General features: G+C 36.8%; 1 protein-coding gene and 1 non-coding gene across 3 annotated transcripts in view; both read left to right on the top strand.

Moving 5' to 3' along the window:
* The first annotated feature begins 5,001 nt into the window (after positions 1-5,001).
* The window catches only part of Phb2 (prohibitin 2), a 52,124-nt gene continuing 30,023 nt past the window's right edge, over positions 5,002-27,102 (top strand). Inside the window, exons 1-5 of one of the 2 annotated variants that reach the window (XM_081739817.1) lie at positions 5,002-5,334; positions 16,683-16,803; positions 17,975-18,200; positions 21,242-21,367; positions 25,351-25,458. In XM_081739817.1, the coding sequence (XP_081595943.1) occupies positions 5,205-5,334; positions 16,683-16,803; positions 17,975-18,200; positions 21,242-21,367; positions 25,351-25,458 (711 nt within the window). In that variant the 5' untranslated portion in view covers positions 5,002-5,204. The remainder of the gene's footprint in view (positions 5,335-16,682; positions 16,804-17,974; positions 18,201-21,241; positions 21,368-25,350; positions 25,459-27,102) is intronic. The other variant, XM_081739818.1, reaches the window with a different exon arrangement.
* TRNAG-UCC (transfer RNA glycine (anticodon UCC)) lies at positions 11,264-11,337 on the top strand. The gene has a single exon. It is a non-coding gene; the product is annotated as a tRNA-Gly (tRNA).

Below are 27,102 nucleotides of genomic sequence, written 5' to 3'. Positions count from 1 at the left end.
TAACTGTTGTCCATCAGAACTTGGTGCCTATTTTTGAGATTTAAATTCTTTTTAAGGCCACTCGTACTTGGCTCTTTTACAGGAATGTTTTTGGTTGGATATCACTTCTTTTTGTAGGCTAATTTCGAGGATTTTTTTTTTTGGGGGGGGGGTATCAAACTCAATAACTTGTAACATGCGTCTTACTTTTCATGTACAAGGGAATTATATCAATATTTTGTAAAGAAAAAAATAATACTACTAATTGTAAAAAAAGAATACCTGTGCCATACACAGTGTGTAGAAGTTTTTATACCCTTCAATATCCTTATAGAACATATTTAGTATTGTACACTACCAAGACTACTAATAAAAGTAATGGCATTTTTATAATTACTACTGCCCCTACTACTACTACAAGCATTCTATAATACTACTATAGGAAATAAAAACAACAACAAAAATAACAATTACTAGTACTATAAAAACTACTGCTACACTGGCCAATTGCTTTTAGAGGACTTGAGTTTTGAGGAGGGAAGAGATTATTAGTTTTGGGGGGGAGTGCGCCATCAGTTTTGGGGGGATGGGCATCCCTGGTTACCTTTATAGTTATGCACAAAAGTATAGCGTTTGGTCCCGGGCAGTAGTTCTTGATTAAGCATAATAAAAACTATCTTGAATATAATTTATGGATAATAATAATAATAATAATAATAATAATAATAATAATAATAATAATAATAATAATAATAATAATAATAATAATAATAATAATAATAGGGTCTAATAATAATAATAATAAACTAAAATAGTGTTTTTAGTTTTCCAGAAGAAAACCAAAATTTTCCTTTCTTTCAGACCTCAAAAACACTAGCAGCAACACTTTTTTTGGCTTTGTACATTGTAGCTGGCCCCCCCTGAAAAACGGCGGCCCCCCCTACACAAACCTGCTGGCTACACCCCTGCATCAGACACTATCTAGCCAAAATAGTGTCTGATGAAGCCAAAATGTTAGTTGGCGAAACTGTAACACGCATGTAGTTTTTTTTTTTATGTGAATATATTGTTTTGCTCAGCAAATAGTTTGTTTGGATAAAGCAAGATTGTCCAAATCTTGTACTTATGCGGTGTATTTGTCACTCTGCCGCCATAATTGCCAGTAAGGCATGTGAAAAATTGCCGCGAACCCCAGAAGAATTGCTTCGTTCAATATCTTCATATATTTCAGGAAGCTCTAAAAGGCATGCCACACTCACAGAAATTCAAGAACACATAAACGTGGCAAAGAAACGAATTTTAAAAGTTTCAGGGACTCGATGGCTGTCTCTTCACCAATGCATTGTTCGAGTTCTGGAAAATTGGGGGGTACTTCAGAACTATTTTCAAGCGGCTGTCGCAGAAGACAAACTAAAAAGTGTTGAGTTCATTCTTGCTGAACTTAATAATTTATACACAAAAGTATATTTTTTGTTCCTTAACCCTTAGGAGCTCTTGGCTTTTTGGGCTATTTTTGAGACTTTCAGTCAAGCAGCTACTGCATCGTCACTATTTATCCTAGGATCATGGTTCATACCTCATTCTCTTCAGAATAGAGCTGGCTTTCAAATGGTACCACTTGCATGCTCATACCATATACCAGAAGCGGGAAAAAATGTCAAAGTGAAATTTTCGGAGGGAAATTTTTTTCTCGAACTTTGGCCCCCCCTGGACCCCCCTGTGTGATCGTAGCCACCTAAAAAAAATCTGATAAATAGTACTTCGTATCCTGAATGTGTGTGCCAAATTTCAAGATTGTATCTTGAATAGTAAGGGCGGGAAAATTTTTATCAAAAATTCCCACAATGCCCCAAATCACCATAAAACACTATGATCTCAGGAAAAAAAATTCCTGAGACATCCCTAATTACCCTAGGACTATAATCCGCCAATCATTTTCTTCAGAATAGAACTGTCTTTCAGGCGGTACCATTCACATGTCTCCATCATGTATCTAAGGCGGGAAATTCCTGGAAAAAAGGGATTTTTGGGGCAAAATTTCCCTTTTTCAACATTTGCCCCTCTGGACCCCCCCCTGTTTTTACGCAGAAATCGAAAAAAAAACTTCTGGTAAATACTACTCGGTGGACTGAATGTTTGTGCAAAATTTCAATCTTCTACGTGAAAAAATAGGCCCGCCAGAAAAAAATTCCCTACCATGCCCCACTTTTACCCTATACAGAAGTATATTTGGATAAAAATTCACTGAGACGGCCCTAATTACCCTAGAATAATAATTCGACCGTCGTTCTCTTCAGAATAGAACGGCCTTTCAGACGGTATGACTCACGAGGTCCTATCGTGTATGTGAGGCGGGAAAATGACGACAAACGGGATTTTTGGGGTAAAAATATCCCTTTTTAAACCTTTGCCCCTCTGGTTCCCCCCTGTTTTAACACTGACATCGGAACAAAAAATCTGGTAAATACTACTCGGTGGACTGAATGTTTGTGCAAAATTTCAATCTTCTACGTTCAAAAATAAGCCCGCCAAAAAATAATGAACATAGGCTTAAAAAGGGAAAAAATACATTTTAAGATTATGACGTCATCACCTCCCATGTCTGGACGCAGGACGGTCTGAAACCATACGTAATGTCTTCTACAATGTCTCTGGACTTGAAAAACAAACAAAAAAAAAAAACGGACGAAAAAGCTCAAATAGAAGAGAAATAACGCAATGTACCATGAAAAACTCGTATGGTACAAAATGTACCATAATATCCCCAAAGGGTTAAGTATGCTTTGAATTATTTAAATTCTTTCAATGCGCTTTTTTAGTCTCGAAAAATTATGCTACCATTTCTAGCTGAAAATTCAAGGAAACTTTTTCGGTCTTTGGCACAAAATTTTCTGCACCCTTCTTTGACATCTGATTATAGCGTCAATCTTTCAAATCCAAGAAATTATCTGCCTTTGGACCAGATATTTCTCGGGCAAGAATGCGAAGATTTCTTGAAAGAATTGCCGCAAGAAGGTGCTAAGAACATTAGACTTCGTGTTCTTGAATTCTATGTTGAAGCGACGGAAGAATTAAAGTCTAGGCTCCCGCTTCATGTAGATATATTTAATGAAATGCAGTTCTTAAGTGCAGATGTTGCACTTGATATTAAAAGAAAACTACGAGATGTTTGCCATCTTCGACATCATTTCGCAATAGCAATGAACTTGTCGCAGAATGGAGGCGCCTTCTCCACGAATTGAGTGAAGAAGAAAAACTAATGCTAAGGGAGAAACCAACAGGTGAAATGTGGTCCTACATTTCTCAACTGAAAAATCTCGAAGGAAATTTACAGTTTCCAAACATTTCGAAGCTAGCTTCCCTGACTCTTTCGTTACCTCACTCAAACGGAGAAGTTGAACGCATTTTCACCGTCGCTTCGGATGTAAAGTGTAGAAAAAGAAACCAGATCAGCTCAGAAGTTATGTCTGCCGTTGCTGTTGTGCGATCTTCATTTCAGGCAAATAATGTAGATTGCACCTCTTTCAAAGTCATTGACGAACATAGGAGAATAAACCTTTTCAGTGTCCGGAAGCTGATGGTGAAACGGAAGACTGAATGTTCAAGCTATTTTTGTGATCTTGTGTGTGTGTAAATAAGTGTAAATATTCGTATTTGTTCCTTCGTAAATGTGTTTCAAATAGTAACTGCTTTAGCTAATAGCTCTGTAAATATAGCCACATACTTATTTTCAGCATAATTCATTGTATATAAATATAATAGTGAACTTACTTTAACTGTGGGTGTGTGGTGTGGACCATATTTTTGTACGTAAGTACTTTCGTTCAAATTGTCCTTTTCCTTACTAGTTAATGCTATATTATGTTTCTATTATTTAAACTTGTGTAAGATTGGTCATGTCATTTGAATATAAGTGAGAAATCGAGACTCTAATTAGAGCTCGGTGGCTCAGTGCTGGAGTGTTGGGGTCCCTGGTTCGATCTCAGATGGCGCCAAGCGAACTTTGTAGTGGACAAACACAGTGGGTGGGGTTTTCTCGGGGTTCTCCCATTTTCTCCCTCTTCCTTCATTTCATTCATTTCTCATCACCGTCTCCTTAGTCTAGCTGCATAACGTGGGACGTAACACTCAAAGATTTCATTTCGTTTTCATTTTCGAGGCTTTAATTGCTGGTTTCTGTAATATCACTCTCACAATACCGGGAACGACCATCAAATTCCTTGTAACTTTAAAAAAAAATGATAAGATGCACACTTGAAGTAGCTCTGGAGAATGTCAAAGAGCATAAGGATAATTCTGAAGCATAATAATAATCTGTTAATTAAAAGAAAAACCAGGAGGCACGGGGGCTCAATGATAGAGCGCCTATCTCTGGTCCCTGACTCTATCCCGGCCAAATAAGTTTGTGGTGGACAACATCGTACTCATGGGTTTTCTTGAAGTACTTCCATTTCCTCCCACTTTCTCATTTCACCAATTCTTCCATCACTCATTTGCTTTAATTATCGTCTCCCTTAATCTAACAAGCATAATTGTTGGACGTTAAATCCAAAGATTCCATTCCATTTCATTTTAAAAGAATAACCTCGGCCTCAGGTACTCCAAGAAAACCCACAGACAAGATGCTGCACACCACAAGCTTACTTGAACGGGGATCGAACTAGAGACCTACCCAGCAGAGGAAAGCGCTATACCACTGAGCCACCGTGCTACCAAGAGCAGTTGATGTCACGAGGGATGCTGGTACAGTATAACAGCTCTTTCAAAAGTACGTACAGGACAATATGTAATTGAAATTGACAATTACCAGTCTCTTTTTCATCTCTCTCTCTCTCTCTCTCTCTCTCTCTCTCTCTCTATATATATATATATATATATATATATATATATATATATATATATATATATCCATGGTGTGTGAAGGGAAATTTGGGTCTCAAACGGGAAATTTCAAGGCTTGTGAAGGGAAAATGCCTACGTAGAAATTGGCAACACTGGTGTGACTTCAAAGATGATAAAAACTAAACCTCTGAGCATCTGAACGTGTGGTTTCGCCGTACTGTGCATGATTTGCGTGAGCTGTATATAAGTGAGGTGTGATTGTGAACTTCGAACTTATTTCTGTTTGAAATGAGTGTGTAATGAAAAAGTGTTCAGTGTAGTATTCTAACATCTAGAAAGTACTGTTTTGTATTTAAAAAGAGCAAACTTTTAATTAGTTCGCAATGGCTCAAAGTAAGTTAAATGACTGGGCTGGAAAATTCGGCGGGTCACCGAAGGGATTTACTCTTGGAATGAAATTGTTGGCTGCGGCAGGAGTTGCAATATATGGTGTTACTCAGTCATTGTATACAGGTAAGTAAGTTCAATATTCAGCGTATAAACAGAATACTAGAACAAATTTATATAAATGAAACCTTTATGGGAAGAGTATCCTCATGTATTTGTTGTTTTTCGTGCATACCGATACTTCAATTGGAACAGAGTTGAGAAGCACCAACAGAAATAATTGTTCAGAAATTACGCTTCTTTCTCAAATTATCTTCTAATGCATTCTAGACATATTTTCTTTGTGTCTGCTTACCAGCTGTGTACACATTTAGGGGGCGCGGTGGCTCAGTAGCGCGTTCACCGGTGCTTGGGGTGCCTGGTTCGATCCCAGCCGGCGCCGTGTGGACTTTGTGGTGGACAAAAACCGTGCTCTTGGGTTTTCTCGGGGTTCTCCCGTTTCCTCCCACCATTTTCACTCATCTCTCGTCGTCACCGTCTCCTTTAGCCTAACCGGCATAAGCGTGGGACGTACAACTTAAAAGATTTCATTTCATTTTGTGTACACGTTTATATAAAGTCCGCAAACCTAAAACGATTACACAGTTCGTTTTCGCAGGTGGGAGCCAAATAACAGTTAAAATTATACTCCATGAGAGTTAGGCGTAAGGAAGAGAAATAAAAAAAAGTGCCCGGTCGTCTTTGTTGGCCACCAAACAAAATAACCTAACCTACCCTACTTTCTAGGGAATTTCTAACTTTCTATTCTCGTGCTAACCCAATACAACGTATTTCTAACTGACCGTGTGCGTTGATGTGCAGAATTATGGTACAGCATGGCTGGAGAGTCCATACAGGGTACATCCGTAGCAAGCACGCTAGCGAACGCATATAGGAAGATACGTGCGATAAACACGCACCAACCTGTACCAAGTAATCACAAGAAGGTAGTTTCTCCATTACATTTTCATAATAAACTACATTTCTTAACGATATTTCTGAGTTTAGAGGTGACTTCATACTCTCCACCTACATAAGTAAATTCCTTAGATATTACTCTTACTTTCAGAATTATTATATTTTACTTGTATTTTTTCTATAACAATGCTCCCAAATTCTTAAGTTATTCCGTGTTTAGAATAAAAGTGTATATGAAAAGATTGACATTACTCGAATAGATTGTTCTACGAAATTTTGACTCATTTCTTTTATTCTCAGGTAAGGTTAAAGCTTTGTATTTCCTTTAGCAGAATATGCACTAAATGAGAAGCTCTGTTACTATTTGCAGATTGACTTCAGGAAGGTTGAGTATAAATACAGTGTGGAAGTATGAAAAAAAAAAGTAAATAGACCACGAACCAACTTGTGCTAGGTGACCACTAAATGCTACCGCCCCCCAAACCTCCCGCTCAAGTATCATAAAAACATCCAAAACAACAATAAATAATACCACTGCTATAAAGCTAGCATAAGGGAAAAAAAACACTTGTTACTAATCATAAATCAGTGCATGACAAAGAAAAATAAATTACATCTCAACAAGACAATAGGACAACCAGCACCATTAAGAGTTACTTTGCTTAATACTCAAATGCAAAACAAATCAAGAATAAAAATAATATGAATTAAAAAAAGAAAACACTCACCATTTCGCCATAGGAGAAGACTTATGAATAATGAACTCATAATTGCTTTTACCCACTTTTACCATACGTCGGAAATATCTTCAGCCTTAGACCACAACCATGATAGGTTTTCTGTAACTCAATTAAACCACACACTGCTGCAAAGCGATATGAGTTAATATCCGAATCTAATACAAACTCATTTAAAAACGACAAGTTCAAAATTCTTTCTATTAAATCCATGAAACGGTTTCTCAATAGCATTTGCTAACTCGATCGTCGCCATGAAACGAAAATTCAATTACGCGCTCCTCGCATGCCACCAACAACAGCACACACATACAAGCACACAGAACATGTGACATCACACTAACAAACTACCATATGATTGTACGCAGACACCTAGTAGGAAAAATATGAACTACGACGTCACACCAAAGGCACGAGCAATTCCAACAAGCGACTCACGCAGAAACAGTTCCAAGAAGTGACTGAACCTATAAGAACCGATTAATGTCACAGTTTGAGTCAAAGTAAAGACTTGCCCTACTGATAATATAGATAGAAATACTGTACTTTGGGGGGGGGGGGTCATACAAACCCAACGAGAGGCATTTACTGAAATCAGAAGTACCTTTGGTATCTATTTATGTATAAATGGGTCAGAACCAAAGTGGACTCAAATAATTCTTATCTTTATTCGCTTTTTTTACTGATATGCAAATTAAGTCGTCGTATTTTTTTTTCTTTCTTTAATTTGGACTAATAAAAGTCGTAGTGAACTAACTTGGACTTAGTCCTTCTGTACTCTGCAACATTTTGAATTTGTCCATATGTAATTCTGTATAATGGTTTCACCTGTGCAACTGTTTATCTTTCTGTCCTTCTCAAATGACTCTTCATAATTTGACAATTATATTTCAAGTATGTAAAGATTAGTGTAACGTATCAGGAGTCCTTCATGATTGAGTCGGCAGACGTATCAAATTTGTGGCCAATTAGTTCTGGTTTCAAGTTCAAATGGAGGACAATTTGTTTCGGATGTAAGTCGAGAAACGGTTTGGACTTCGCTTTAAGCTTATGTGACCCCTTCCAGCATAACCCGGTTGTTGCATAACAACACCAAATTGAAACAAACTTATTTCTGTCCATATGTGATACAAATGCATAGAGCAAATTATTTAAACCAAAAACACTGGTTTAAACCCAAAAAAACAAGTTGGTAAGTCTTTACTTTGACTCCAACTGTGACTTTAATCGGTTCTTATAGGTTCAGTTACTTCCTGGAACTGTTTGTGCGTGAGTCACTTGTTAGAACTGTTCGTGCTTTTGGTGTGACGTCTTAGTTCATATTTTTCGCACTAGGTGTTTGTGTAGTCATATGGTAGTTGGTTAGTAGTCACATGTTCTGTGTGCAGCTGTTTGTGGCATGCGGGAGCGCGTAATTGAATTGGTTGAATTGAGTTAGAGAAAACCTATCATAGTTGTGGTCTAAACTGAAGATATTTTCGACGTATTCTAAAAGTGGACGTTTATTGGTTTCTTGTTTGTAATAATAGCAAGTGTGCTCGGTTTAATAAAACGACGTGTGTGCGGAAAGGAACATTTTTCAGTAATGTTGAGTATTGTGCATGAGTTCTTGGTATCTTATTTTTTCGTGTGTGGAATCAGCAGTTATGAGTTCATTATTCATGAGATTTCTCCTATGGCGAAATGGTGAGTGTTTTCTTTTTTTAATTCTTATTATTTTTATTCTTGATTTGTTTTGCATTTGAGTATTAGGCAAAGTATTTGGTTTGCTGCTGCTTGTCCTATTGTCTTGTTGAGATGTAATTTTTTTTTCTTTGTCATGCACTGATTTATGATTAGAGACGAGTGTTTTTTTTTTTAATTTTTCCCTTCTTATCTTAGCTTTATAGTAGTGGTGTGATTATTTATTATTATTTTGGATGTTTTTATGGTACTTGAGCGGGGGGGTTGGGGGCGGTAGCCCCCCATTTAGATCTCAAAATTCATAGTCACCGCTTCACCTGAATTGATGTTTAGTAACATTGTGGCCCTTGTACTTATAGTATAATTCTTAACTTCGTATAGTAACATTGTGGCCCTTGTACTTATAGTATAATTCTTAACATCGTATAGTAACATTGTGGCCCTTGTACTTATAGTATAATTCTTAACATCGTACATTACTTTCACTGTGTTAGTAATTGTAATCGATTCATGTGATCCGGTTCCGGGAGCAGTTTAGGAATGATTCCTAAACTGCTCCGGGAACCGGATCACATGAATCGGTTGAAGTCACAGTTGGAGTCAAAGTAAAAATTTGCCATCAGTAGTATTAAAGCGAAACATTATTTGAATTTTTTCTTTGATTGCAATTGCGTAACAACAAACTAAAAAAATCACAAAAGAAACATTCATAAACTTATATATATAAATAAAAAGTTGCTTTTGTAGTATAATAGCTTTGAGTAACGAATGGGTAATTTAGGTCTGAATATAATACGAATAATATGCGGGAGTGACACGCGATAACTCACAAATGTGTGTTCATCAAGATTTTAGGAACAGTTACACTTTTACGAACATTTTTCGTTTTTTGGTTTAAACCAGTTTTTTTTTTTTTAAACCACCTTGGTTTAAACCATCCAACTCTGCCCAAAAGATTATTTGATTTTTGGTTTGATAACTATAGGTCTGTCCTGTAATCGTATACTAAGTTTGGAGCTTACCGTTTGGTTTTTAATGTTATGACTTTCTGGCAGGTCATTTACTGCAGTTTGAGAAGTTTCCATTTACTGTACCCTGTAACTAATGCCTTCATTTTGCTCTAGGTATTAATGGGTAATTTAACCGTGTACATTAATTAGATTTTATTTTTTTATTATTTTTTTTTTCATTGTTTATGAGACGTTTCGGATAGTAAGGGCGAACTCAACAAATGTTACGTAATCTGAAGCTCGGAAATTATATTTGAGAGATGTTCTAGTAGTAGTAGTAACACTGCACTGTGGCAGCCATGTCTCGTATCAACCAGGTGTGTGCATAAGTTCCATTCTTTTATGTATATATATATATATATATATATATAAAGAAAACACATAATTTGTTTTCATTCAAAATATTGGCCATCGACTTCTACAAATTTCGCGTATCTTTCAGATAAGTGATGAATACCATACCAGAAAAACTGCTTGTCTTTTGCGCCATACCATTCATTGAGCCATTTTCCAACTTCCTCGAAATTGCTGAAATGGCGTTCTGCGAGCGCGTGCCTCATTGATGCGAAGAGGTGATAGTCCGATGGCGCCAGGTGTGGGGAGTACGGCAGGTGCGGAAGAACGTCCCATCCAAGCGATTTCAGTCTCTCACTGGTTTTGCTGTGTGAGACGGTGCGTTGTCGTGTAACGCAATCACTTTGCCATGTCCTCTGGCCCCTTCCGGTTGTCTTTCGAGCAATGCATGATTTAAATTAATCATTTGTTGGCGATAGTGTTTGTGCAGTAACGGTTTTGCCGGGTTTCAAGAGTTCATAATACACACTATCGCTCTGGTTCCACCAGACACGAAGCATGGTCTTTCTTGCCGAAGCGATTTGACCTTGGTGTTGAAGGACTGGCTTCCCCTGGTGGAAACCATGGTTTTTTCCACTTCGTGTTTTTAAAATAAACCCATTTTTCGTCACCCGTCACAATTCGATACAAAAATGATTTTCTTTCGTGGCATTGAAGGAGCATTTCACTAGTGACTTTGCGATTTTCCATTTGATGATTATTCAACTTGTGTGGACCCATTTACCGACGGGACAGGACGTTTGGGCGCCACCATTTGGGCGCGGACGTTTCGGCGCTGCCGTTTGGGCGCGAAGCCGTTTAGGCGCCAGACGTTTGGGCGCGAGGTACATAGTAAAAATCACAATTTACGAAATATAAAGTAAGCTAGACACTGAAAACTAAGCGCGAATCAAGATATATACATTTCCTACACTTCTATCTTTATCTCACCTCATTTATCTATCTATTTTCTATCTTATTTATTCATCTAAATTAAATATTTTATGCGTTTGTGGCATTTGTTGCCTAACCTCGTCATGGATTGATTTTTCGCTTGTTCACGATTCTTGTACTTCTGATCTAATGTTGATCTAATTTTTGTATTATATAAGAAAGCTAGGAAATGAAGGAGTCAGACGAACTGTTAATAATTTTCTTAATGTTATTTAAAACATATTGATTTAATTTTTATATTTTTTAAAAAAGTTAATAATTACATACTTATGAATATTAAAATTTGCTTTCTTTCGTATTACGTTTGCCAAACTCTTCTTCCGTAAGTCCAATAAAGAACTACGAATAAAAGATTTCCGCGCACTCGAGTTGAGAGAAGTGGCCCCGCGTAGCGTAGTCGCTAACGCTCTCGCCTTCCGTGCGAGCGGTCCCGGGTTCGATTCCCGGTAGGGGCACTCGTTCGAAAAAGTGTAACACGCTCTTTCAGGCCGGCCACCCTGAATGAGGTTTTCCTCATTCACATCAGGCAAATACCGGGGTGATACCTAATTTATAGGTCCAGGCCGCTTCCTTTTTTCCCCAATCCTTTCTTCCTCTCCTTTTCCCGGATAGTGTGCCCCCTCAAACGTGACGGGCTAAATGGCCTTACATGCCGAGAGCCCAGAAATCTAAAAATCCTAATCGAGTTGAGGGAAAGCTGTTAATACAGGGTGTCTAAGACATTGAGTTTCGGAACTGTAGTATGCTGTATTTCTGGTATCACTTTTTTTTTTTTTTTTTAATTAACATTCCAAAATAAATATCAAAACTTAACACTTTTTTTTTCGTCCCATTGTAAGCATTTAATCTGCACTAAAGAAAGTGGCGAAAGGAAAAAAATGATTTCAAAGTGAAAAATAATAGTTAAGTGTACATATATTGGTCATTTAGCCACTAGAAATGTGTTTGACATTCACACTTATTGCATAACTACAGTAGAAGTTTTTTTAATGGAATAGGCTTACTATGTACGTAATGCAGTCAATCATATTTAGTCTGGTCTACTTACCTTTGGCTTGAAAAGTTATCAAACAAAAAGCATACTTAACTTCGGTTGAAACTTAAATTTACAAATTTAATTGTTAATTCAGTTTTTAGAATTTTGAAATTCCAGTATTTCTAGTATGTAAAACAAAATCCAGTATAATTCAAGGATTTTCACTACAGTAGACACCTTGTGATATCTTGATTCGAAGTTAGTACTCAGCGCCTAACATAATGACTTTTTAATTTAACTCGCGCCCAAACGTCTGGCGCCCAAATGGCTTCGCGCCCAAACGTCCAGTGTCCAAACGGCGGCGCCCAAACGTCACGTACCGTTTACCGAGTTTATTGATCTTCCCCATTGCTCGTCTCCTGATTGTTTCTTGTGACACATTTAATGCTTGTGCCAATTGCTTTTGAGTTTGAGTTGTGTCACCATTCAATAACTCCTGCAATTGCTCGTCTTCGCACTTTTGTGATCTACCAGAGTGCTCACTGACTTTCACATTTATATCACCACTTTTAAGTTGTCCAAACCATGTCTCACATGTGCTAATCGATGGAGTGTGTTCACCGTATGTTTGTACCAGCACACGATGATTTTCAGCAGCCTTTTTGTTTTGTTTAAGTAAGAAAAGCAATGTGTACCGCAAATGTTCTCTGCCAGACACAAACTTCGACATGATCACTGAACGATACAACAAAGACGCTAGCTTGTGGTGGACTAAAGTTGCGTGTTTGTACTTCACTGTCAGACGAACAAAATAATGTATGTGTCAAATTAATACGCGGCGTACTTGTTGCTGGCGCCATCTCTTAGTTAAACTGGTTAAAACTTATGCATACACCTGGTATATGTACAAGATAGCCAAAAAAAAAAAAAAAAAACTACCGTTTGTGGTCGTCAGAAATTGACGTACAACACATGCAAAGCGTTAGGTCTTGAAACAAGGTTTTAAAAAGTGTTAAAAATCACGTTCTTTTTTCTTTAAACATCTTTAAGGAGGGAACTAAATTGATATTCTGATAACAATTAACTTACTGTATTTGTTTTACTTACATACTACATTATTTTAATTTCTGTACTTCTATTTATAACTAAAAAGGAAATAGATTTTAAAGTAATTTATGGATTAACATAGATTTCCCAGTGCTTTTTAATATATATATATGTTTATGAAATTTGAAATTAAATGTGTATAATTATAAACAATTTACTACTCTGCTCAACTTTACAATACACGCTCTTCATACTCATCGAAAAGTAAGTTTCATGTGTAAACTTTCCTTTTTCTTTTATTTATTATTATTATTTCTTTTATAATGTTAGGTATCTGCTAGGGATAGTGCTCTTGTTTCTTTTTTATCTTGGTTAGTTATTGTGTCGTTCCTATATCACTCTTTGCTGTTCTGTTTTTAGACAGTATTGTGTGATCACGTAGTACTTGTGTTTCGTGTAGAAGCTTTGCAGAAAGAGTTCGTTGTGTAATTGATGGGACATAAATTTGCGTGAGTTTTCGTCTCATTTGTAGAATAACGAGAAGGAATTGTTAAAGTTGATGGAGAGGCATGATGCCATGGAATAAGAATGCCAAAAGTGTAAGGCACTCTCAAATTATCGTAGGGGCCGCGGTGGCTCAGTGGTAGAGTGTTCACCTCTGGTGCTTGGGGTCCCGGGTTCGATCCCAGCCCCCGCGAAGTGAACTTTGTGGTGGACAAACACCGTGTGCGTGGGTTTTCTCGGGGTTCTCCCGTTTCCTCCCATTTTCTTCATTCCACCATTTCATTCATTACTCATCATCACCGTCTCCTTTAGCCTAACCGGCATAACCGTGGGACGTAAAACTCACAGATTTCATTTTTTTCTCAAATTATCGAAGGATAGAGAGCACTTTGTCTTCCGTTATAACCCTTTCCTTAATGAGATAAAACTTTTCTGACGTGTGTCATCTTGCGGGAAAACAGTTTTTGAAAAGTGGAAGCGTTCAGTAAGTTCGCCGCATCTTGGACTCCTGTCACAGTCTTTGAAGTTCACAGCCACAGCCAGACCTTGGCGTTCGTCCACGGCATCCTCTCCAAATGTCTCACGTATTCGACTACTTGATGGTTCTGCTGAGAGGTCCACCTTAAAGTCAGCAAACAACCTTGAACAAGATCTTCGATATCTGCATTTCTCTTCTACGTTGGTCGAGCTGTGATTGTTGTGTGCGCGTAACGTGCCTGTATTCGGACAAGCCAATAGTTTATTATCCCCCTTTTCCTCAAAGCCCCTCCCTTCTCTCTCTCTCTCTCTCTCTCTCTCTCTCTCTCTCTCAGCCCCCAATAGGTTTTCGTACAGCCTTAAAACCCTCAAGACTTTAAAAAGGAACATTACACAATTTAACAGTTATTTCACGGATCCCAATGAAAAATCGGGTACTTATGAAATAAAATTCAGTTGCCAAGAGTTATACAAGCAAAACGAAAATAAATTTTAAGTCCGAGTAAAGAAGGAACACATTAGAGATTCGAAAGCGGAAAATCCGGTGTTAGGTTTATCGAAACATTTAAAAGAAACGCAACACTGGGTAGAAAATTAACAGATTTTATTTGGATATAGAAATGAAGTAGAAAGACTTATTGAAATTTTATTTATTTATTTTAAAAAAAATCTAGACGAGGGTTGGTTGAATGACGAATGGGATGCAGTAATTACAAAATTTTCACAGCATTGGCATGACAATAAAAGTAACAACATGAGTTGGCAACCTTCCAGCAAGGAACAGGAAAGGCGCGCAAATTGATTCCGCCATATTTTAGTTCGCTTCAACATCATCTTGACAACATGCTTTTTTGTACAGCACAACTGTTCCCTTGGTAAGTCCATTTCTTTTTCTTCCTGTTTTTAACCATTGTAACTAAGACTCCAGGGAAGAGTCGAAAGTTTGGAACTCTAAAAATTTAGGAATTACAGGAATCTGTAAGTAGCATGGTAATCGTAACTAGTTGCACAATACTTTATTATGTATATCTTAATCAATAGACAACACTTTCTGATATATTATTATTCTTAATTAACTTCCTTCTTTAGTGCGTAATACACTATTTGTTAATTATAACTCATCAGTATCGTTAGTTTAACTAAAACGATACTCCTCTTAAGAACTTCTATAGACATACCACATTGACTTGACACCTAGTCTTCCATTCCAAGCATTGCTATAGGCTGAAGGAATTCCACTCCCTTTCCGCTCTCTCGCTTAGCAACAGCTGAACCCTTATTGGCTCAACGCGTGGGTGTGTCGAGGGTGTGAGGTTTAGTTCGAATTTTTGCTACGGATCCAGACATTTTGGCAGCACTATAGTACAATATCTGAAATCGCATTTCTTGTTAATCTTGCTAATCTCTCTTCCACAGACTATCTACATAGACAGCCCAAATCGGCATGTTCTGTTTTATTAAACATTTTCTGCTTGAATTCGTCTAGACTAACTTCCAAGAATATCTTCTGTTATGTTCCTTAGAATAAACCTTTATCCCAATATCCTATCCAATTTTTTCCCCACTTTTGTTGCTTCAAATCAGTTTTTTCTTTTCTCCTATCATTCGTAAGATTTCCTCCGTGCTTTTATATTGGATCCGTTATTTAAATTTTCTGTAACTAACGGGCTGGGCCCGTTTGGGCAAACCCTGGTGGATGCTTAAGCTCACAAGGTGGGGTTAAGAACCCTTCTGTGCCTATTCTTTCTTCTATTGTAATAGTCTTTCAGTTTTCTCTCGTAATAGTTAACGCTCCGCTCAACGTTGTGTGTATGTGTGTGTGTGGTTCATCATGTTCGTCTTGTGTTACGCTTCTTATTTATACTTAAGAGTAGGTGATGAATTTGAATATTTCATGGCTTTGAGAACTTTCAATGCAAAGTTAAATATAATGTCTGAGATGAAGAAATTCGGAAATAGTTCAGAACTGGTTCTACTTACTCAGAAGCTTCTTACATTTGCAAAGTCTGCTTACCGTAAGTACAAAGCATACTTAGAAAATCTAAGAAAGGAGGAAGCTCGAAATGAAGAAGAAACGATGAAACAAAACAACAAAGAGAGAGGTGATGGAGAAATTGACGAAGGGAAAAAGGGGCATGATGAGATTTTGGTAACTTTTTCGTGTACTTTTGGTCACTTTTCAATTATTTGCAAGAGACCAGACCACTATGAGCCCTGATATTAGCTTTGCTATCTAGAAAAACAAAGCAACATTTATTTAATAATAATAATAACTAAATGAAGATATTGGCTTCATCAGACTTACTATTTCTTAAAGTAAACGTTGCTGTGTTCAGTGATTTGTTTTTCTAGTTCAGGTTAACTTTTCTTCTCCATTCCCTTATTTCCTTCAAAAGTGCTGGTTGTATGACCATAATTACGAATATGCGATTAAGTTATTTGTGCATGTAGTCTTCTTAAAAAACAGATTTACAGGATGAGCATGTTACTTTGAAATTGATGAATTATTATTCAACAATGTTAGTGGGATATATGTTCTTGTGTGCTCAAAAGATATATTTTGCGCATTGAAACCGATGGAGAACACGTAGAACATCTGATTTAGATAATCCAACTTATATATTTTGAAACAACTTATAATAAGTTAATACTTTTGTAGTTGATAATTAGTTCATTTCAAATGCATTTTTGGGAAATGATATGGTCGTTATGGCACACCATGTGTATCTGTCTTCAGGTTGATATTTGTCATTGTTCCTTTACATGTTGTTACTTAATTGTCGTTGTTCCTTTCAGTTGAAGGTGGACACCGTGGTATTATATTCAGCAGAATTGGTGGTGTACAACCAGAGGTATATTCCGAAGGACTTCATTTTCGCATTCCGTGGTTGCAGTATCCGATAATATACGATATAAGGTAAGAAATATGTTAATAGTTTATGTAATAAATTACGAAGTAAACACGTATTAAATATTAATCATTTTTGGGTTTCTCTATATGTGTGATAGAAACAAAGCTCTTGGTCTACTATTGATTAGCCTAACTAAACTAGTAGCTTGAGTCTAGCTACTTTTGATTTAGAGTGTGATTTCCTGAGTACTTTGATTATAATATTAACTTAAAAGACTGAAATGCTTGATGTTAAACTAAAAAAGATGCACATTGATTCTCCTACACGCCTATACGTGAGTGAGTCAGTGTCACAGCCTGCAACACTGAAGAGTATAAGTTTGCGTGCTGCTTCCGCCATCGTTCGAACAAAACTCACGTGCGTTGGTTTCTTCATTGATTTCCGTAATAATCGTCATTCGTTTACTTTGCTGTTGTATTCATTAACCTAGAGGGTGTGATATTATAAGCAACAGATTTACCCGAATGTAAACTGTTTACTTTTTACATAATTTAAAAATGCCCCTCGGTTTAAAATTGGTATCGTTAGACAGCCGGTAAAGTAGATATCATTTATCGACGCAATAGGAAAAATTTCGAAAATATTATCATAAACCGCCACAAATAAGCTTTTGCCTTCGTGTTGACTTAAAGTTGGGAAGTCATTAGATAATCTTCTAATTGCAGTGGATTTTTGTTTCTATCAAGAAAGAGATGCGAATTTCATGTTGCTCATGGTTGAATTTACCAGATATTTTAAGTATTAAGCATATTAATTTAGTGGAATTCATGAGCATTTAGCAAAATTTATTCTTTATGCTTAGTATGTTCATTAATAAATTTCAATTCTTTGTTTAACATTTATTTTCGTTTTGGAGTTTCAGAAATCGGCATTCAATCGAATGAATACGATATTAAGATTCCATATTCATTTCATGCCTGCATTAAAATCAATTATGGGAATTTGATGATGAATACTTGAAGAATATCATAATGTTAAAAGTTGTGTTGATAGAGAAAAATTGAACATGATTAAGTAGATATTGCACACTTCGTAGTCGGAAGTCTTTGATCTCTATAAGTAGTGTGTTTCCTCTCCTATCAGCTGAAGGTCATAATTCCTTCGTAACTAAAGAGATATTATTTTATACTAATGCATTGATTTTGATCTACTTTTAAAGGCTAAAATTTATTACAGGTCGCGTCCCAGAAAAATTTCTTCGCCAACTGGAAGTAAGGATTTGCAAATGGTGAATATCTCATTACGAGTGTTGTCTCGTCCAGATGCGATACAGCTTCCTATAATGTATCGTCAACTTGGATTGGATTACGACGAAAAAGTACTGCCTTCTATTTGTAATGAAGTTTTGAAGAGTGTGGTAGCCAAATTTAATGCTTCTCAATTAATCACACAGAGACAACAGGTAATATTTAAATTATGAAAATTGCCGTATTTGCGCTTGTAGAACGCATAACACAATTAAGGTACTCGAAATGGAACACGTTTATAGTAGGAACTAGATAAAAGCCTAATCTTTTTTCTTTCTTTCTTTCTTTCTTTTCTTTTCTTCGAAAACACGAAAGTTCAAAGTTATTGCTGAATATGGTTCGGTTTACGATATTTTCCTGGTGTTCGGAATTACTCCCAAACAAACGTGTGGTACGCTTGTATATCTAAAGTGTTTATATATGAAATTACTTGGGGAGAAGTATTCATAGTTTCATGTGACTATCTCAATTATTCCATGTGTAGTGTTTTTTAAGTTAAAATTTTAAGAAAAAGAGATGTTTGTTATACAGATATAGATAGGTAATTAGTTACATGACTCACAATAGACACCCCATGAAAGGTAAATTTGAAGATATGCATTATAAGCGTATGTTTGATGTTTATTCTATTTGGTCTAGGAATTAATTCGTGCGGTTGGTACGCACACATTGAAGCTGTAGTACAAACACAAAATACATAAATACCTTAAGAAAAATATTGTCCATCGCTAGCCACCACTTTCGCCCATCTGTCAGGCAATGTACGGATTCCGTGGCGAAAGAAGTCCTCATCCTTGGAAGCGATCCAGTCAGAGACCCATGTTTCGATATCTTCTGAAGAAGTAAACCGCTGTCCAATCAAATCGTTGTTCATGCAATCGAACAAGTAGTAGTCCGAAGGAGCAACGTCTGGTGAATACGGCGGGTGGGGTAAAACTTCCCATCCGACATTTTCTAAATAGATTTTGACCGGTTTTGCGACATGTGGGCGAGCGTTATCATGTTGAACAATAAGTTTATCATGTCTGTTCTCCCATTCTGGTCGTGTTCTGGCCAGAGCTTGCTTCAAACGCATTAATTGTCGTCGATAACGTTCTCCATTCATAGTTTCACCCGGTTGCAGCAGCTCATAGTACACCACACCTTTCATATCCCACCATATGCACAGCATAACCTTTGCACAGTGAATATCTCGTTTTGGTTGTGATGGACCTGGTTCACCTGGTTTCACCCAGGCCTTTTTTCGTTTAGGGTTCTCGTAATGGATCCACTTCTCATCACCCGTAATAATTCGATGCAGAAACCCCTTTCTGCGCTGTCGTTGAAGCAGCAATTCGCAAATGGTTTTTCGTCTTTCAACGTCTCTGTCTTTCAATTCATGTGGAACCCAATGTGACATCTTTTGAATCATTCCCATGGCTTTCAAGCGTTTGGAGACTGTTGTTTGATCAACGCCTAATGCTGCTGCAAGTTGTTCCTGCGTTTGACACGAATCCTGCTCGAGCAATGCTGTCAATTCTTCGTCTTGAAATTTTTTTGGCTGTCCAGCTCGCTCTTGATCTGCCAAGCCGAAATCACCACTTCTAAACCGTGCAAACCACTTCTGACACGTTCGCTCAGCTAGAGCATGGTCACCATACACTTCCACCAAAATACGATGACTTTCAGTCGCACTTTTCTGCATGTTAAAGTAATGCAGCAGGACACCCCGCAAAAACACTTTATCAGGCACAAATTGCGCCATGTTCACTTAACTACAAACTGGTGTTGTTGACGCTTTAATCCACTGCCCTATACTACGAACGATACGCGATGACAGGGGTTTGCAACACATGTGTGGATACACGGAACTGTGGGACGCTCCGTTCGTTGCGCCATCTCTTGTCCACCCGCACGAATTAATTCCTAGACCAAATATATGTCATCTGTCTGGTTTTTAGTCTGCTACTGATCATAGACAGAATAGTTTTATTAACAGTTTCGTAAGACAAACTTCAAAGAGAAGAAGTAAACTATGATCTACCAATGACAATAATGACTTTCAGTTTTAATAATCTGAATTCTCACTCATCTCCATGTTTCCTGAAAACAGATAAAGTGCATAAACCTCAGCAATATTTCAAAAACTTCTTGGTTTTTCTTCTTTCGGCAGTAAACATTGTTACTTTTTATCTTACACATTTCATTAGTGAGATTCCTTAGATGTGTCATCTGTCAGACCTTTTCAAAATTTTATAACTTGAAAGATAATACATAGCTGAGCTTATAATTTATACTTACAGCTTTACAATGGTATTGACTTACTTGCATTCAAACACAACAGATGTGCCTAAGTTGTGTCGTGTTCATGATGCCGTTTATTATTTATCCGGAATGATTTGAGGTATCAAATTGCTTTAAACCACATTATGATCTTTACGTCTTTTAAAAACTATTCATGTAATTGGATGTGGTACTTACTTAAGCATTTTTTCGAAAGAATATCTTTAGAAAAAAGGGAAATGTACAATCCTTCGTAACTTCGTAAGTACCTCATAACATGATCATAGTTTGGCAGTACGGTACTAGGAACATGAATTGTCACGTCTGTCCGCACATCTGTAATTTGAACTTTGAACTGTAATTTGAACTTGAAAGGTTCGTAAATATGTGTGTAAAATTTCATGTTCGTATGTCTTAAAGTTTAATAAATATATGCATTCGAAATACGTATATTCTTTTTGAAACAGGGTGTACTTCCAGTGTACTTCTAGGGTATTGATTTTGTTTTCTTCAAGTTTTGCTTCTTAAATTTTGCACGCCTCATCCCGAACAAAACTTTGAACATATAGAGTTTTTTCCGTAACATACATACTTGCTTGAATTTTAGGAATTCCGTCGCTGTGAACGGGGGAAAAGGAGCGAGTTCAGTGTAACGGATGCAAGGAGAGGTGGAAGGCTTTTTGTGAGAACCGATGAATTGAGGGTCGACTGGGTTAGAGGCATTCCAGTGATTTCGAACTTGCTATCAATGTTTGTCCCAATCAACTCACATATCTGAATACCATTGAGATATTTTTCATTAATTTATGTCGACGAAGAAGGGCACCTCCAACTACTGTAATAAATTTTAGGAGTTTTATACTATTTTCAGTAAATTTTCTAGTAAATTCTTCTGTTACGAACTTACTTTATTTATTAATTTACCTCATTTCAGGTTTCATTGCTGGTACGAAGAGAGTTGACAGAGCGAGCACGAGATTTCAACATTATATTGGATGATGTTTCCATTACAGAGCTTAGCTTCGGAAAAGAATATACGGCTGCTGTTGAAGCTAAGCAAGTAAGTTAGTGTGTGCTGGTTGGATGATAATATTGATTTCAGAACCCAAACGTATAGAGACCAATACTATGTTAAAATGATAGTGATGTTGACATGTTTTGAAATTTGATTTTGGTAATTTTTAGTACCGGAAATAACAGTGATTTTATAAATTCTCAGGTCAAGTAATAGTTGAGTTTTAATAATTACTTGACAAATAGGGCAGTGTCATTCTAGTATGTTAAGGAAGAAAGTCATGAAAGTTCCTTATGTTACTGCAAGGGAAGTTTTTCACGTATTTTACGATTAAATATTCTAGTTTATTTTATGCACAGCGCAGCAGTTAGGAAATATTAAAACAACTTGCGGAACATGTGGCATTGATTATAAGTTAATAACAAATTTATATGTCCCAAGAGATGCAAAAGATAGTCAGTCAGTCATGGTATTTAAAAAAGAAATGTAAAAATACTTCTGGAAACATATATAGAAGAAAACATTCTTTAGGTTACAAATTCACTAGGTAACACCACCAAATACCTTCATTTATATGGAAAATTGCTCTTCTGACATCGTCACTTAGTAGTACTCGTCGGAACATTCAGAAGGCTTTTTTTCTTAACCTCCTTCTAATTCATGTATTCATCTTCTGTATAATAATACTTCGTAGTTCTGTAAAATTACTTCATAATTTCCTTCTTTTTTGTTACTATTATCGTAGTACTTTGAATATACATATATATATATATATTGTAGAGGATATCAGGATTAGCGCCTATTTTGAAGTCTCCCTGTATGTTGTTATTATTCTTCAAACAAGAAATTATAATTATTAAATAATAAAGAAGAGACTTCCCTATGTCGTCGCCTTATCCCAATACAAATTCATGCTTATCATTCTCTTCCTAGTTTCCGTAACTTCATCAAAACAAACTCAACCACGCCGTTTCGGCAATTAACAAACTTCCCTATTGACCAAGATAATTTTGTCTTGCTGTACTGTACGGTTACAACCACAGTTATTTGTCTCAAATATCAGTTTTTTACTAAATGAATGTGGGGATAGCACTCCGCATGGCAAGAAAGAAAGCACGTGGGGATCTGAGCAGTACAGCGCTGGAGTGACTAATTAGGGATGAATGAAATGAAATGCACGTTTTCTAATAGAAGAGATCATAGAGACGTAAAGGTTAGGAAAGGAAAGGGTCTTACTGTACCTCAGCCATTTCGATGTGATGAGCCTCTTCAAATATCGGGTAAAGTCTTATCCTCCAATCCGTTGAGTGTTTCCGTCTGGTATCGATCCCGCACCTCACGTTCGGGAGTGAAGAACCTCTCGACCTCAGGGCAACAGCTCCCAGATGTCCTGGCCTCTTCGGAATGACACCTCTGTCATGCAGTGTATGGTGAGGGCCCAGTCGTGCCGACCGTCTCTCAATTGCTGTTAGGACGACTCTTCTGAATAGCGGTCCAAAGTGTGTTTCTGGCGGCTTCTGTCACACTTCTCACCTTGAGGGTCCCGTGTCCCCTGGTTTTGTTCTACTTCCCTGCTTTCGCCTCTTCCTGGTGCTCCGCACGTGGGTGACTAGCTCGTCAAAATTATATTGGTCAATAGGGAAGTTTGTTAATTGCTGAAACGGCGTGGCTGAGTTGGTTTTGATGAAGTTACGGAAACTAGGAAGAGAATGGTAAGCATGAATTTGTATTGGGATGAGGTGACAACATAGGGAAGTCTCTTCTTTATTATTTAACTAGCAGCGTTCACCCCGCTTCGCTGCGGTCACCCCGGAACGCAATAAACTTTGTTACTTAGATAATTTTTACTTTTTCGCTTTCAAGTGATATGATAAAAACCATAGAAGATTGCAGTAAATCTTAACATTATATCGCCTGTCATTTATGTTAACCCGCCCCGCTTCGCTGCGGTCATCCCGGTGCTGGCATATTGTAAAAGTGTCTGTAAAAATAAGCAAATCAATTAAAAAATTTTAAACAGAAGATTCAAGCTATTTTCCGCTGTATATCGCCTGTCATTTATGTTAACCCGCCGAGTGACACGGTCATGCGGGTTGCATATAAATACGTTTATTTTTACCTATGATGAACTAATAACAAAGGATTTGTACGTTATGGACACTTGAATGGTCAATTATCTCAAGACACTGGTAATTAAAAATTAAAGTGATATGATAAAAACCATCTAGGGTCCAAATCCTAATAACCCCCCAAAAATGAAAGAAATTGGTTCAGCCGTATTAGCGTGATGAGCGGACAAAGGATTTTGTACGTTCTCTTTTATATATATAGATAATTATAATTTCTTGTAATTATAATTTCTTGTAATCTTGAAGAATAATAACAACATACAGGGAGAATTCAAAATAGGCGCTAAGCCTGATATCCTTCACAATATATGTAAGTAATTTAAAATTGTATGTTTGGAAGTCCCACTGTGCTTTAGCAACAATTTGATTCCAACATTTTTTTTTAATACCTTTATTCATAACGTATTTAATCATGATGTCGAATTAAAATGTATAATAAATATTTTTCACATGTTCTCGGAGGAAATTAAGAAGAAATATCTGTTGAGATAATTAGAATGGTATTCGCGTATCGAGTTTTACATGTGATGTCTTTGTATAAGTCCCCTTAGCAGATGGCCCCACGTGCTGCTGTAGGCAATATATTGCGTTTTTCCTTCTAAGTCTTCATATAGATTTTTTTCTGATCTCAGTCTCGCACAAAATTCGAACGTCTCGTATGGGCACCCCACTTCTATTTCTTCTACTCAAGGTCAAACATCTAAAAATGCTGAAACACGTGTTTAATATAATGGGCCAAAATACCAAAGTTAATGTCTCTAATTTATTAAAAAGCTCCCTCGTGGCTAAGCGGTTAGCGTATGCGCCTTTGGAGCGGGAGACCCGGGTTCGATTCCCGGCGGGAGCTCATGTGGTTCGGATTCCACGTTAATCGGTAGGTTCACGTCCCTATAGCCTCGCTGCTGAAAGGGGAGCTAAAATCAACTCAACTCAACTCTTAATTTATTAAGGCCCAAACGGGTTTTCCCAATATTGGTAAAAGTTGAATGATTTAGGGATTCACCTTGAATGCTTAAATGATTTCGAGATACTTACATCTCATTATAATAATTGCAATCCTCATCCCTCTTTTTTCCTTCCAAGGACAAATATTTTTAAAAATATATTTCAAATAAGATTTTAAGTATATAATTTCATGAGAAAAGGCGGAAAGGCTATTACTCACCTCAAAAAAATATGTAGCAGAATTTTCTTCTACATGCAACACGTAGCGCTTTCGGAAGATGCTACTTCCTTCATCAGCCTGTGGTAGACTTCAAAAAGGATTAAAAAAAACACGAAGGATGGTTAAAAATGGTTAAAAGGTTAGGATCTGTCAAGCATTAAAACACACGGGAATAGAAACTCACATTGTTCCCGTGTGTTTTAATGTTTGATAGTAGATTTGTTTTTTTTTTTTTTTTTACATATCCTAATCTTTTAACCATTTTTTAACCATCCTTTGGTTTTTTTTATCCTTTTTGAAGTGTAGAAGAAAATTCTTTTTTTTTTTTTCTTTTTTTGTTCCTTCTAAGTGAGATATCCAAAAAACATTCTAACATATATTGATTTTAAATGAGAGGTCCATATACCAAATTTCATGACTAACCTTCATAGATTTCGAGATATGGACATTTTTAATATAATTGCTACCGACCCCCTTCCTCGTCGAACTTCCAAAATTCCTTCCGAAGTGGTGCTTTACGTCACTAGTTTTATGCACTGTCCAAATTTGAAGTTTCTCGTTTAAGCGGTTTGGGGGGGACGTTGATCAATCAGTCATTCGGGGGACTTCTTTTCTGTATGAAGATTGAATGCTAGTATCCAGTAGTTTTATTAGAGTCGTCAAATGAGCCTGATCGTAGTTTCTTACGTAATTTGTATATTGTGTAAAAGATTTTATTTTAATTGTTCTTGTAGGTAGCTCAACAAGAAGCCCAACGAGCGGCATTCGTTGTGGAACGAGCGAAACAAGAAAGACAACAGAAGATTGTTCAGGCTGAGGGTGAAGCTGAAGCTGCAAAAATGATATCCTTTTCATCATTTGGGAAATACTTTAATATTTTACATGATATTTTAACTTTTGTAGATATATAAGCATTGACATAGTAGTCCTTATTAGTATTAGAATTTATCGTTATTTGGGAATCGTGGTTCCACTTTTTAAGACTAAGAATATAGCATTATCAGAAATCGATACGTGATAAATCTGGCTGAGTATTTTGATAGACAGCCATTGCTTGTTGATTCTGAATTGAAAATTATAAGCGTTGGTTTAACCATCTTCTGACTACAGTTCATTTAAAAAAGAAATTCCCAACTTAATCAATAGACGAATAACAACATAAAATGTCTTAAGTTATTGGTAAGTATGTCATTGGAATGACTCTGGAAGTAATATTTTGATTTGAAATGGTCAGAATGATAAAAGCCAGGAATCATATAACAAAGTACTCACAGAAAGGTAGGCATAACCCAATTTTACCATATATTTGTTCAGTTCCAGATAGATGGCAAGCAAGAGAAGTAAATGTCAACGGCAGTACATTAAATAACGCAGTGAATTACTATGAGATGCAACAAAATAAAGAAGTGATCTAGTAAATAATTGGTATAGGTGAATTGATCATGAGACTCGTGTTCCTCTAGTCACACTACAGAAAATAGGAAATTCAGTGTTTGTGATTTTTCAAAAAGCTCACAGATACGCCTTATCGGACCATTAAAAGATTTCTAAGACTGGAATTAATAATGAGTGCACCATGAGGATGTATCACATAGATGAAGATGAATTTGTGAAAGGGGGTAGCAATTCGAATTCGAATAAATCTCGTTAGAAAACAAACAGCGATGGCTGGTGAGTTAAACATTTCAAAGATGTAATGTTTCAATTGCCTAACTGACCTAAGAATAAGAGTATATCGTCTAAGTAGAGGCCACGTTCTTACTCTACAGCTTAAGAGTATAGGACAGTGAGGGCCAGACGCCTGCTTAAAATTACGGAAACAGTGGTCATGGAAAGAGTCCTTCCAGTGGTGAAGAAAAAAATGTACGTCAGTTGAAGGGTCTTTAACCGACAAAAGACACAATTTATGCCACAAATTGTTAGAAGGTCTTAAGCCATTGTCCTGTCTTATCAGGATTTGGTAGATGTACTATGACCCTACGACTGAACTGTATTTCTGTGAAAAAAGGAAAGAAGAAAAGATTTGATACCTGCGTCAAGGTTTATCGATAAAGGGTTTTAGAGCCTGTGGTTAAGTAATTACCTGAGGGAAAAAAAAATCCTCGAAAGGGAATGGCTCCTCCTAAATGTGTCAGACTTACTTCCAACAGCCCTGACATCAGTCCATTAGACAATGTATTGTGGTGCATACTAAGGAACATCGTTTATAGGAAGAAGGTTGGCAGTATTGTCAGTTTTAAGCTTTCGTAGTGTAGAGGGCAGCAGACTTTCCAGTGGTAGTGTGTAATGTGGTTGATGAGTAGTTTCAGTGACAAGAATTGCGTAAAATCTAATGATAGGCATTTTGAAGAATTGGTGGCTCAGATACCCTAACCAGTAAACAGTAGTTCTGGATTCATAATTATCGAATCTCTCAGTAAGGATAATAAAATATTTTTAACATCTTGTTAATAATTTCGTGAAAACCCTGTAACAGGGACTAGTTA

Source organism: Thermobia domestica, chromosome 15 (assembly GCF_964235325.1).
Source record: "Thermobia domestica chromosome 15, izTheDome1.hap1.1, whole genome shotgun sequence".
NCBI lineage: Eukaryota > Metazoa > Arthropoda > Insecta > Zygentoma > Lepismatidae > Thermobia > Thermobia domestica.
The sequence above is the reverse complement of the archived record's forward strand: the minus strand, read 5'-3'. Positions and strand labels throughout refer to the sequence as shown.